General features: G+C 36.1%; 1 protein-coding gene across 1 annotated transcript; it reads right to left on the bottom strand.

Moving 5' to 3' along the window:
- Nucleotides 1-1390: 1390 nt before the first annotated feature.
- Nucleotides 1391-14561, bottom strand: LOC115438145 (low affinity immunoglobulin gamma Fc region receptor II-like). Its single transcript, XM_030161559.1, has 6 exons — nt 14427-14561; nt 11170-11430; nt 10244-10489; nt 8582-8698; nt 3900-3968; nt 1391-1638 (listed from the first exon to the last, which is right to left on the bottom strand). The coding sequence occupies exons 1-6, from the start codon at nt 14455-14457 to the stop codon at nt 1571-1573; spliced, it is 792 nt and encodes a 263-aa protein (XP_030017419.1). The 5' UTR covers nt 14458-14561; the 3' UTR covers nt 1391-1570.
- Nucleotides 14562-15049: the final 488 nt, after the last annotated feature.

Raw genomic sequence — 15049 nt, 5'->3', positions numbered from 1 at the left:
TCATGCACAGAGCTCACTGCAGTGGACCGCTGTTCAGAGGGCTTCTCTTGTACATTCATGGAAGTGGATTGGCTGTTTTAGTTCCACATTCACCAACACAGTGGACGCTTCTGCAGTTCAGACCAGTACTGTAACTGCTGTTCTAGATAAACCTGATCTGCACTAACATGCACTCATTCATCATATCCTATGATGAACTGGTGAAATGTCCAGGGTGGACCCCGCCTTCACTGGGTCAGGCTCCAAGTGACCCCCCCCCCCCCCCCCCCCCCCCCATCTGCATGTTTGAGAGGAAAAACTTGCTAATTGTTATCAGACTGTAATGAACAGGTTTTTTACCAATAAAAAATAAAGGCGGACGTCCATCAGTCCTGGTTCGTCTCCAGTCTGTCCGTCCATAGTGGATCTGTCCTTCACTGTGCTTCTGCCTCAGGTTTCTCTTTTTCTCACTGGGTTTTTGGAGGTTTTTTTGCTGAGGAGGGTCTAATGATGGGGCATGACCAGGACTTTAATCCATGTGTTTCATCCACTGTTTAACTAATTATTTGACTGCTTATTTTTATTGTGTTTTTTATCAGTTCAACAAATTCTGTGAAGGCCTGTGAGGAGAACTTGTGATATTGAGCTCTACAAATAAAATTGAATTGAACTGAATTGAATAGAATAGATGTGGTTCTGAACAAAATAAGGAAGTGAAGACATAAAAAACAAAAATAGAATAAGATGTCCTGTTTGGTTTTCACGTTTAACACATTCACATTATAAAAACTCAGCTTACGTCTCTGGATCATTTACATGTTCAAAAAAAAAAAATCAGCGAAGAAGACAGAGTGAGTTCAGTGTGGGGGAATTTGATGGAATGGAACCTGAACTGTGTGTGAAACTATGAACTCACTGATACTGTCAGCCAAGGAGTCACATGACTCTGATTTACAACTGCAGGTGTGGAAAACATGTCTGTCTGTCTGTCTGTCTGTCTGTCTGTCTGTCTGTCTGTCTGTCTGTCTGTCTGTCTGTCTTTCTTATGGAAGAGGTTTAGGGCCACTGGAAAAAAACAAAAACATTAAGGTCTAATATAGATTTATTATTATTATTATTATTATTATTATTATTATTATTATTATTATTATTATTATTATTATTATTATGAGAAAAAAGTCAGAATTCTGACTTTTTTCTTAGAATAATAATAAAAAATATATACTGGACCTTACTTTTTTTTTTTTCTAGTGGCCCTAATCTTCTTTCTTTCTTTCTTTCTTTCTTTCTTTCTTTCTTTCTTTCTTTCTTTCTTTCTTATGGAAAAGGATTAAGGCCACTGGAAAAACAAAAACATTAAGGTCTAATATATTTTATTATTATTACTATGAGTTCAAAGTCAGAATTCTTTCTTTCTTTCAATGAAATGAACATATAAAATAAAATATAAAAAATAAAAATAAAAATTCTGACAGTCGAAGGCTGTGACAGGGCTCAGGCAGTCATGGAGAATGAAACTCCTTCAGACGTTCATTCATTCTGACAGATCCCCATTTATGACTGGATATGTTCATATGTTGTGGATGTTGTGTTAACTTTGTGTGTGTTCCAGTTTGATTGTGGAGTACAGAGTGAACGCAGCCTCAGCAGACTCCACATCTGTGAACACATGAGAAAAGAAAAAGAAGAAGATGAGAAAACAGAAAGCACTGTTTAGACTACCTTTGTACAAGGATGGAGAGAGAGAGACAGAGAGAAAGAGGGGGAGAGAGAGAGTGAGAGACAGAGAGAAAGAGGGGGAGAGAGAGAGTGAGAGACAGAGAGAAAGAGGGGGAGAGAGAGTGAGAGACAGAGAGGAAAGAGGGGAGAGAGAGTGAGAGACAGAGAGAAAGAGCGGGAGAGAGAGAGTGAGAGACAGAGAGAAAGGGGGTGGAGAGAGTGAAAGAAAGAGAGGGGGGGTGTAAGAGAGAGAGAGTGAGAGACAGAGAGAAAGAGGGGGAGAGAGAGTGAGAGACAGAGAGAAAGAGCGGGAGAGAGAGAGTGAGAGACAGAGAGAAAGAGGGGGAGAGAGAGTGAGAGACAGAGAGAAAGAGCGGGAGAGAGAGAGTGAGAGACAGAGAGAAAGAGCGGGAGAGAGAGAGTGAGAGACAGAGAGAAAGAGGGGGAGAGAGAGTGAGAGACAGAGAGAAAGAGGGGGAGAGAGAGTGAGAGACAGAGAGAAAGGGGGTGGAGAGAGTGAAAGAAAGAGAGGGGGGGTGTAAGAGAGAGAGAGAGAGAGAAAGAGAGCGGAAGAGAGACAGAGTTTCATTCGTGCTCTTCATGATTCTGAAAGTCAAAGCCTTCACATGTGAGTTTCAGGTCCGTCCTGTTTGGAAACTTTATGCAGGAACAGCTCATATATTTGAAAATAGAACACATGCATGTGGGGGTAAATGTGGGCAAATCTGAAATAACTGAAGAAATCCCACAGCGAAATTTTTAAGTTTTCATTGGGTTTGTGTGTTTTTTACCTCCACCAGGGAGGTTCTGTTTTTGTCGGTGTTGGTTTGTCTGTCTGTGTGCAAGATAACTCCAAAAGTTATAGACGGATTTGGATGAAATTTTCAGTAAATGTTGATACTGGCACAAGCAACAAATGATTAAATTTAGGTGGTGATCGGGGGGGGGGGGATATATAATATATACATAATAGTATACATCAAAAAAGGATAGAAAAATTCACAATTCACAATATATTTTACATTTTAAATATATACAAATGCATGTAAGTAAAAATATATGTTTAAAAAATGCTTGAGGTATAAATAGAAATTATACAAATTAAATAACATTATACACTTGACATAGTTTGTTGATTTTATTTCCTTTAAATTGTCTAAATAATTGGAGAAAAGGGCCTTAAAAACAATAATGTTTGGACACTGCTGTGCAAATTTAGCGCAATGAATGTGAAATTTGGCAAAAATAACTAACTAATAACTTTTCTAGATTTATTTTATTAATTTGTGAAAGGCCAAATAAAACATGTTGAAAGTTCAATTTACATGAAACCTCAGGAGTACTGTTTCATTTCCGTAACCAGGGAGACAGAGCGTCACCAACTCGGACCAATCAGAGGCCGTTTCCAGGCACAACAATAACAAATACACGTGCGCTACAGACCTCATGGAATCTTTTTGTCCATAATTGCCAGTGATTGAATCTAAATATTTATGTCCCATTCGATCATATGTTTTATCTTAATGAACTTTAGCTGAAATAACATTTTTTATTTCTCCGAGTGCAAATGGTGACGTAAGACATGAGCTGCAGATATAAAAAAGAAAAACAGTCATACATGTGCACATTAGGGTCTACAAGACCCTGTCAAAGTACTGAAGTGTTTTACTGTAACAGACGTTCTGACACTGGTCTACTGATGGAAAGGGCAACAGGACGTTTGATTTATTTATTTATCTAAAGTGTATCTCATCATTTAATACAGAGTTAAAGCGATGTCCAAAAATGAAGGAATTTAAAAGGACGAACAAAGACACAATGTTTCAGAAGTACAGGGATGAGGGAGGGGCTTGGGGATCACTGAGGGTTATAAAGATGGACGTGTGTGTGTGTGTGTGTGTGTATAGATCTGTGTATGAATATGTATCTACATATATGTGTTATTGTATTATGTGTTTATGTAAATCATATTATATTTGTTCATAATAATATAAGACAGAAACCAAATTATTTCATAATGAGCATCAGTCATATTATGGTATCTAGTATAGATCTGCTTAGACTAGGAAGGTTATTATTATTATTATTATTATTATTATTATTATTACTTATATAAGGAGAAGGGGTGGAGTTTAGAAGTTATACTTCTTCTCACTCCAGATAGTTGGACATGAGTGTGAGTTTGTCGGTGCTTCTTTTACCTTTGCTCCTCCTCGGCTGGACGTCCTCTGCTATAATAACATCTGTGTAGGACACGTCCTGGTTTTTACCTGCAGAGCAACAGCAGCATTCTGAGACCGAAGGGGGTGAAGTGAGGGGTTGACTTCAGACTTGGCACATTTATAGAGGCAGCTGATATGCTGACATCAGCACATATGTAGACATGATGACATCAGCTGAGGCCAAAATAAGGTACAATACGTGTGAGGGGCGGGGCTTGTTGTACCTGGAACCACTTGTTATAATCACACAGATGATGGTTCATTAAAGCATGTGTGTGCAGGGCCTAGCCTAAAGTATGAAAAAAATGCGGAAAAATAGGTTATATGTATTTATTTTCTAAAATATATATATTCAGTACTTTTTTAATGTATATATTATTATTATTATTATTATTATTATTATTATTATTATTATTTAATTTTCCATGCTGTAGAATTTTGACTCTTTGTAAACATTTATGTTTTATTATGTATTGTGGTTGTAATATGTAATGTATTGTGACCTAAGTACAAAATAACAATATGTCACAATACTGTTTTAATATGATACAGCTGTAATCATCATATTATAAATACTGTAAATGAATAAATGTTGCATTGAACATTGTACCAGTGGATTTATTTGTAATACCATAAGCTTGTACATTTGTGCAATGCATGATTCTTAAAAGATTTTTGTACTTTTATAATTTTTTTGTTTGTGTGTATATATATATATATATATATATATATATATATATATATATATATAAACTAACCTTTTTTTTTTTTTGCATATTTGGTGGTTTACTGGGGTTGGGTCATCATAAGGAGGGTCAGAACTCTAAAACAGAAAACTGACCAGTGGGTCACTTTTCCATGGGGGTCTGTTTTCTGTGTGACACCAGCACATACAGTCACAGACAGAGTTTATGAGGCAGACAAACAGGACACCACCCAATGACGCAATAACAACAGTATGGTTTTGTTAGAGCATGCATCAAAAACTTTGAAGGAGTCATTGAAAGCTAAAATTAAATCAAAGTAAATTCAGGAAGTAGCTCTTTGTTGTTGCAGATGAAAAGATCATTTGTATTTCCACCCACGCAGCTGTGAATATGCATGTCTGAAACATTTAAAAAAAAATAAAAACTGCACTGAGCCACACTGAATGCAATGTTGGACGGTTTGTGCTGAGTTATGAGACTGGTGTGGTGTACAGTTTGTGCTGGGTCATGTGATGTATGCTAGTTTGCATGTTGAAAATATGGGTTCAAAGCTAGTTCCTGTTATGTGTTGTGTAGTCATGTGACCCATGTTGTGTCTATGGGGGGAGAGCAGCTGAGCTGATCGGGTGGAGGGAATGCTTTAGTTTGACCCCATGACTCTGTGCTGGTGTAATAGAGTATGTGCTGGTGTAATAGAGTATGTGCTGCATCATACATGTGCTGTTGTAAATGATAGTTGATAAAACTGCCTTCTCATAGTCATGCAGTGTTCTGGGGCCAAGCGGTGTAACCCAAGTTCCCTGTCCTGTGACTTCATTCTGCTGAAACTTCACAATACACAGCCCAGTATTTAATATTTACAACAGTGTATTAGGGCCACAGAAGAAAATAAAAACATTTGAGACTACGAGAATAAAGTTGTAATATTTGAGAATAAACTCATTATTTAATGAGAATAAAGTCGTACTTTTATGAGATTAAAGTCGTAATATTTGGAAAATTCAACAGAGTTTCCAGTTTTACAGCGAAGGAAACAAGTGAAGCAGATCCTTTCCCTTCTGTTGGACTGACAAACTCAGCAGAATCCTCACAGTTTCTGTAGAAACACAAACCCTTCAGTTCTGCTGTTTCCACTGATAGTCCTACAGATGAACACCTGGACAGTTTCTCCTCCACCAAAGAGGAAATTTACTCCAAATCAGTTCAGTTCTTATAACAAACTCAAATGTGTGCAGACTCTTTTCAAAGTCCTTAAACTAACGATAATGAGCTGATGGAGGACAGACTCAGGATTTAACCTTTGTGTCTAAACCACAAATGAAAGAAGAACTGAAACTAAACGTTCACAGTTCCACATCCATGAGCGGGTACGACTGTAGTCTCATTAAATAACAAGTTTTTTAAAACTACAACTTCATTCTCATTATACAGTGACTTTATTCTCAAAATATAACGACTTTATTCTCAGAGTGACAAGAGTTTTTAAAATTTTCTTATGTGTCCTTAATACGCTAAATATTTATTAATATAATTCGACATCTTCTAAACCTACAGCATCATAACGGCTGTTAGAAGACAAACATTTGTTTACATTTGCATGTATTTCTAGTGTTTAAATTCAGATATTGTTGGTCAACTTTCAGTTCATTTTATTTCTTTGCCTCCAAACTCACAGAGCAGAGATCATATATTATATTCTGAATGTTATTTGAGTTACATCCAAAACATTCCAGACAAGTTCCTGTCAAAGAGCTGGAAAAAACTGCTTGTATTTAGATGGTGTTTCATTTTCGCTTCACACACATTTAGATGTTAATAAGAACGTGCCTCAGTTTGTATTTATGAGTTGTAATTATAGTTATTTATTATGTATTTTTGATGAATTAATTAGTTGTTTGAAGTCAGAAAAGTGTGCCCAGTGTTGATCAGTGATGTCCTCAAATATCTGGTTTGGTCCGCAAACAGAAGATATTTACTTTATTCCCATAAAGGAGTGGAGAAACCACAAAATATTCAACAGATAAATGTAATTATATGACTTAAAAATTACTCAGATTTATTATTGATCAGAAAAGATGCTTTTTAATTTAATAGTCATCACTTAATCAGTTACTGAGTTATTCATTACACTTTTATTGACCTGTTTTACTAAGTTTTACTGTAATATTTTAAAAAGTAGTAACAACAACTTCCATCAGAATTAGAAAAATCACAATTATTATGTCTAATAAATAGAGAAAATTTCACATTAAAGCTTAAAAACTTTAAGAAAATCTTTTAAGTTTTTGGAAAGACACAAGTTATTTTTTTTCCCAGGTTTTTTTTTTTTTTTTTTTATGTGTTTCTGAGGTACAGTGAAGAACAATTAGAAGAAAAGAATTTTGAAAGACTTTGATTGACAAATAAATCACATTTAAGCTAAGTCTCCATTTCTGTCGTTCCCAGACTTTTAGCCTCGACCGTACATTTGAATGAACCTCATGACCCAGCCGTGCATTTTATTCTTCTGTAGGGGACGAGAGTTTCACAGCTTCACTGAGAAAAAAACCTGTTCACTGCAAAGGACAGTCCATAAAAAAACACAATAACAAGTGGTGCCAGTCATAACAAGCCCCGCCCCCTGCACGTATTGTAGTTTATTTTGGCATCGATCCAGATGAAGTCATCGTGTCTGTGTATGTGCTGATGTCATCAAATCAGTTGTCTCTATATACGTGTGTGCCAAGTTTGAGGTCAATTAAAATTAAAGTGATGTTTTTATAGACGTGTGAAATTTCTCTCATTATAACTAAATGGGAGGGGGAAGAAAGATAAAAAAAAAAAAAATCATAAAAAATGTGAACTTTAACTTACTTTTCCAAAATGTCACCACATCCATTCTGCTAATCTATAAACCCAATTAGGTCTGAATTCAACCTGTAGTTTTTCTGCTACAGACGTGAAATTTAGTCATACTGCAGGTGGGATGGTTTTTCCAGTCAGGGCATCAGTTTTAATGGTTTATTACATAATGCACCAGATTATTACATTTCCTTTAAAAAAAATAAATAAAAGTGCTTCATCTGCTTTTTGTAATAAACTTTGCAATATGTAATAAGTTATTACAAAATGCATCAAAGTTTATTACAAAATGTGTTCAAGAATTTTATTACAAAGTGAGCATAAAATCTATGAATCCAATTTGGTCTGAATTCAACCAACAGTTTTGCTGCTACAGACATGTGAAATTTTGTCCATTTTAAGTAAATGGGGAAAAAAAAAAAGGGAATAAAAACATTCATAAAAAAAATTGAAACGTTGAACTAGTTTTCCCAAAATGTAATGACATTTATTCTGGGTCACTGGCAATCTATAACAAACAAACAAACAAACTAACTAACTAACTAACTAACTAACTAACTAACTAACAATACCCCTTGATTCTCCTTTGGGGGGGGGGGGGGGGGGTAAATATTCATAAAAAATGTGAATTTTGACCTACTTTTCCCAAAATGTCATCTGATCTATTCTTGGTCTATAAAACCCTATTTGGTCTGAATTCAACCAATAGTTTTCCTGCTCAAACAAACAAAGAAACAAATAAACAAACAGACTGAACCAAAAACAACAACACCCCTTACTTCCCCTTTTTTTTTTTTTTTTTTGGGGTGGGGTGGGGGGTGGGGGTGCGTAAAAATAAAAATTATATTTGAAAAACTGTAGTATTATGCTTTTACCAACCAAGACAATTATTTAATGTAAAAAATCCATACTGTTTTCCTTTCCTGGGTCTCAGGAGGTGAAATGTTTTCATGTAACGTCGGCTAAAAGGCTTCCACAGCTCAGTTTATTCTCATGTCACTGAAATCTTGTGAGTTCACCTTCATTTCTTTTCACGCTGCTTTTTTCAGGTTTTTGCGTCTGATATGCCACCACCACCTAAATGTCATGTTATTTACACAAAAACATGCTGACCTTTGTGGCGTCTCCAGAGGTAGAGCAGCATCAGCAGCCCCATCATGAGACAGACGCCCACCACAGGAAGTAGAATGTGTGTGAGGGGAGCGGCAGACGCAGCAGGACCAGGTCCACCTTCAGCAGACAAATGTCAGAGGGTGACCTCAATGCAAACAAACAACCAGCGTCTGCTGCCAAGTGTGACATCCTGCATGTGTTCAGGACCGACGGTGCACGTCATGTCAGTAACACTGTACCGTAAAGACTTTCACATACATTATACGGACAAAAGTATTGGGACATGTTGAATTCAGGTCGTTCTTTTGCACAGGTCTCAAACATGAGGCCCGGGGGCAAAGGGTTCAGTCTGACCTGTCGGATGGATTTGTGAAAAGCAAAAATTACACCGAAGATATTAGCAATCAATGATGTTAAAAGCATTTTAGGTCAGTTCAATCTAAAAATGATCAGACCAGTAAAATACTACCATGAGAAACTATAAATAATGAAAACTGTACATTTTTCTCTTGTTTTAGTGTCAAAAAAGTAAAATTACACAAATGTTTATATTTACAGACTATCCTTTTATATAAAAATAAAAAAATGTGAATAACCTGAGATGTCTTAAGAGAAGTATGTGGAATTTTAATGACATTCTGTCAGTTATTTAATATTTTGTGTATTTGTAGATCCACTGTGATCTGTAAGTTGTGATTCACATGTATAAATAATAAACCGAGTTGTAATATTGTTAACGTTGCACTTATTTTCTTAAAGAATGTCCAGGTTGTTCATATTTGTTCATGTTATGTTTGAGTACAGTTTGTAGATGGAAACATTTTCAGTATGGAATTTGACTTTTTTCATTCAAAAGTTCTTATCCTATTATTTATATTATTTCACTGGTCCGGCCCACTTTATATAACATTAGTCTGAATGTGGAGCTGAACTAAAATGAGTTTGACAGCCCTGTCACAGGTGCCAAACATGAGGCCTGAGGTCCAACTCCGGCCCACCAAGGGGTCCAATCTGACCTGTAGGATGGATTTATGAAATACAAAAATGAAACTGAAGAAATGAACAATTGAGGATGTTCAAATCCTTTTCATTCAGATTCCACATACAGACCAGTTAGATCTCCAGTAGGTCAGACCAGTCAAATACTATCATATTAAACCTAGAAATAATGAAAACAGACCATTTTATCTTTGTTTTAGTGTAGAAAATGAAAATGTTTATATTAAAAAACTGTTATTTGACAAAAAATGTGACAAAGCTGAAATGTCTTCAGATCAGTGAATGCAGTTGTACCAACATTCTGCCTGTTATTAAATGTTTGGTGTATTTGTAATTCTAATGTCAGTTCTAATGCACATGTGTAAAGGATAAACTGATAATCTGAGGCAGAATATTGTTCAAATTGCAGTTGTTTTTCTTCAGATGTTTCCAGTTGTTCATGTTCTTCAGATTTTTGTAGATGCAAACATGATCATAATATAATTTGTCTTTTTTCACTGTTCTTATTTGACTGGTTGGGTCCACTGCAGATCAGACTGGGCTGAATGTGGAACTGAACTGACATGAGTTTGACAGAAGTGTTCTATGTCGTTTATGTGCTCTGTCCTAACATGAAGACTTTCCCTCTGTGGTGTGTGAACAGACCTTCAGGTCGACCCTCACCTCTGACACTCAGCCAGCTGTACGGTGACGGTCCAGATCCAGACATGTTACACATGTACAGTCCTTCATCTGACGCAGAAACGCTCAGAATGGTCAGTGTTCCTGTGGAGCTGCTCCCGATCAAAACACCGTCTTTGTAGAAATCAGATGTTCTGTTGGGGGAGGGGTTTCTGTTCCTGCAGCTCAAGGTCAGATTATCTCCCTCTGTCATGGGGACGCTGGGAGTCTCCAGGATCACATCAAAAGCTGAAAAAAACAGGAACAGACTGGCTGTGAAATCTGTGTTAGGAGATCCCAGAGGGGACATGGTACGATACGTGGGAAACACTCCAGTCAGCATCCCAGTCACCGAAATGGAGAGAATTTAACTGGGAAAATCTAATTCATTATTTCATCACACCTAAAATTAAAAGGAAACAAATGAACACTCCACAGCCATGTTGGAGACTTTGTAATCACATGGACTCAGATCACACACACGTTTTAAAAATGCTCAAATATCCAGTCCTTCTGAAGGAAGGTTCACTCAGCTCTGTGTCATGTGTTGGATGTGCAATCCTAAACTCTTGTCTTGTTCTGTTCTTCAGAGTGAAGCTCCGTCTGATAAACTATGGATTTCATCTGACATATAAACTGGAGTTAAAAGAAAATCTCTTTGTGCTGACATTCAGGGTTAAACATATGTACGAAGGGACCTGAAATATTCTGACACCAACACAGACTGTTCTTTTCATCTGTTTGTTTTTCTGTTCTTCTGTTCTTTTCCTGCTCCTCAATTTGAGGAGATGGTATTGTACTGATAGAAATGAGAAATAAAAATTGTAAAAAAAAAAAAAAAAAATCTGTCTGTAAAGGGTTAACCCTTTAACCCCTGAGGCCTGATTCCAGGTAAAGGTTCACACATTAAAAGTCTGAGTTAGTTCTACCTGTCACTGTGATGTTGATGACGTTGGAGCACCGTCCTTCTTCAGATTCACACCAGTACAGTCCACTGTCTCCTGGGTAAATGGCTCTAATTAACCAGTCGGATCCATTTTGTTCCCATGGGGGGCTGTCATCATCAGTTGTGTTCCTTAAAGTCTTCCTCCTGACTGTCCACTCAGATGAGTTTCCCTCCTCCCCACAGCTGAGGCGCACCTCCTCATACTGAAAGAACTGGATTCGATACGGAACAACCGTCAAGGAGGCTGTAAGGAACCAACCAGACGACAACACCGTTAGATTTACTCTGAATCAGCTTTATTTATTATTTACAGCACATTTACAACACCGAGTGCTGTACAAATATAGAGGTAAAATACAACAACAACAACAACAACAATAATAATAATAATAATAATAATAATAATAATAATAATAATAATACATCATAGTTATATAGCACTTTTTTGGACACTCAAAGACGCTTCATAAACAAACAAAACAAAAAGAACAGGGAGAAAAAAAAGAAAAGAAAAAAAGAGGTGTAAGATATGATAAAACTAGTAAATAACTAGTAAAAAAAAAAAAATATATATATATATATATATATATATATATATATATACATATATATATATATATATATATATATATATATATATATATATATATATATATATATATGGAGAGAGAGAGAGAGAGAGAGAGAGAGAGAGAGAGAGAGAGAGAGAGTTACAGTATATGTGCCAAGTTTGAAGTAAATTGAAAAAAATTGATCTTTTTATAGACATTTGAAATTTTGCCCATTACAAGTAAAAGGGTGAAAAAAATATTTTAAAAGATTCAAAGAAAATTTAAACTTTTCCCCAAAATGTAAATCAGATCTATTCTTGGTCACTGGCAATCTATAAACTCAATTTGGTTTGAATTAAACCAATAGTTTTGCTGCTACAGATGTGTGAAATTTTGCCCATTATAAGTAAATGCAAAAAAATAAAAAATAAAAAATTGCTTTTAAAAATTCATTAAAAATGTGAACTTGGACCTACGCTCCCCTAAATTTAATCAGATCTATTCTGGGTCACTGGTAATCTATAAACCCAGTGTGGTCTGAATTCAATTCATACAGGTTCAGATGCTTTTTAAATCAGGATAAAGAAGATGTTGATTGAAGTTTAGGTTGTAGATTATTCCACAGATGTGGTCCACTATATTTTAGTTCAGTTCTGTCAAACTCATGTCAGTTCAGTTCCACATTCAGCCCAGTCTGATCTGCAGTGGACCCAACCAGGAAAATAAGAACAGTGAAAAAAGGACAATTCAATTAGGATCAGGTTTACATCCACAAAAATCTGAAGAACATGAACAACTGGAAACGTGTTATGAAAAACAACTGTAATTTTAATAATATTCTGCCTCAGATTATCAGTTTATCCTTTACACATGTGCATTAGAACTGACATTAGAATTACAAATACACCAAACATTTAACCCTTTCATGCATAGTGGTCACTACAGTGGTCACTACAGTGGTCACTCCAGTGGTCACTCCAGTGGACCGTTATTCTCCAGTCTTGTATATTCATGGGTTTTGTTGTTTTAGTTCCATATCAGCCAACACAGTGGACACTAATGCACCATCCCATAATAATACACGTACATTCAGACCATTGCTGTAACTTTGCTGTTCTTGATAAACCTGATCTGCACGAACAGGTTTGAGAGGAAATCAGTCATTAATTGTTAGACTGTAATTAACAATTTTTTTTTTTTTAAACAAAAAGTTTTTTTGCATGTTATCTCCATGAAGTGAGTAATAACTAGTATTATAGTGTGTTAAAATGTGAGAAAACACCAGATCAGCAGCATTAAAAATGTTTTCATTCCATTGTTTTCATATCTGATGGTGGGTTTTAAATACACGTTTCTTTGCTTCAAAAATTTAGTGCATGGTGTAGAGTGGACATTTTTGTAACTACATGAAAAATACAAATAAAAATAAAAAATCAATCACATTGTTTTTTTGATGCCTAAGGAACACTCAAGAAAAAATGTTGGCTGAGGTTCTCATGAAAGGGTTAATAACAGGCAGAATATTGGTACAATTGCATTCACTTATCTGAAGACATTTCAGGTTTTTCACATTTTTTGTAAAATAACAGTTTTTTTAATATAAGCATTTTCATTTTTTACACTAAAACAAAGAGAAAATGGTCTGTTTTCATTATTTCTAGGTTTAATATGATAGTATTTGACTGGTCTGACCTACTGGAGATCTAACTGGTCTGTATGTGGAATCTGAATGAAAATAATTTTCACATCCTCCATTGTATCTTCAGTGTCATTTTTGTATTTCATAAATCCATCCTGTGGGTCAGATTTGATCCTTTGGTGGGTCAGATTTGGACCCCGGGCCGCATGTTTGACACCTGTGTTTTAGAGAATACTGACTGACAGAAGTCGAGCAGTGAGGAAGAAAACATTTACTAGATTTAATGTGTTGGATAGTTGTGAATAACAGAAGGCAACATCAAAAAGTTCTGGAAAACTTTAGGAAGGTCACGAGTTAAGCACACAAATTTGTACGTGAAGACGCAGGTCTGGGAAACTTTCACGTCAAGTTGTGGTGACGATGGGGACAAAAACAATAATGACCTGAACTATATTATATGAACTATATTTGCACTTCATATATTCATCATATCTTAAACTGTTTTTAATGGTATTTTATTGTGTTCTATGGGTATTCTAATTGTATTTTATTTGCACTGATTAATTCGTTTTTTCGCAGTGTAAAGTTTTTACTTTACAGTGTTACATGTACCCCGTGTGTCTCCCCCTACCTCCCCCCTCTCCCCCAGTCTCTCTCTATCTCTATCGCTCTCTCTTTTCTCCTCCTTTACTCTCTCTCTTTAACCCCAACTGGTCCAGGCAGACGTCCATCCTTCAGGACTCTGGTTCTGCTCCAGGTTTCTGCTGTTAAAGGTACTTTTTCCTTCCACTGTCACCAGTCACTAGTGTTTGCTCCTGGAGGATTCTGTTACGTTTCTGTAAATCTGATTCGATTTTGATTTGATAAAGCACTTTGTGACTGTCTGTGAAAAGTGCTCTATTAATAAAATTTACTTACTTACTATATTCTGCACTCGTACCGTTTGATGCCTTAAAAACCTGCTCCTAAACACTCGATTCTTTTTTTTTTTTTTTCTAAACAATCTAAACACTCGATTCTAAGTCGTGCAACAGAAAGTTCAACACTTACCAACGACCGTGCAGAGTGTGGTGAAGTCCATGCTGCTCAGCAGAAGATTGAACGACTATAAATGCTAGAGTTGGTTGGTTGATCACATCTGCATCTACATCACAACATCCTGCTGCAATAATCAAGTTGTCAGGCTCTTGTTTACACAGGATGCACACCCTGTCTACACTCAGACACCTAAAACCTGTGACCTGGCCTTCTTTAACTTCCTGTTGCCTCATTTAGGAAGTTTTCACACCATTGAACAGACTTTTTAACCCATAAAGACCCAGAGCTACTTTTGGGGCATGTCCCAAATTCATTTTTCTCCTTATGTAAATGTTGAAGCCAAAACACATTGTTGTTTGTTTATTCCTCTTTTTTGTTTTGACCTTGATTTAATGATTGTTTAAATTACAGGTGTCACACATGTGTCCCAGGAGCCAAATGGTCCAGTCTGACCCACAGGATCAATTTATAAAGTGCAGAAGATTTTAACAGTCAAGGGCGTCAAACTGTAAAATAACAGCAGCATAACCGAGAAAGAATGACTGCAAATGTTCTTCTGGGTTTCATGTGAAAAAATTATCTGACATCATGTCTATGAATAATGACAACACCAATTTATTCTGTTTGATTTACTG

Source organism: Sphaeramia orbicularis, chromosome 18 (genome assembly GCF_902148855.1).
Source record: "Sphaeramia orbicularis chromosome 18, fSphaOr1.1, whole genome shotgun sequence".
NCBI classification, from domain to species: domain Eukaryota; kingdom Metazoa; phylum Chordata; class Actinopteri; order Kurtiformes; family Apogonidae; genus Sphaeramia; species Sphaeramia orbicularis.
The sequence above is the reverse complement of the archived record's forward strand: the minus strand, read 5'-3'. Positions and strand labels throughout refer to the sequence as shown.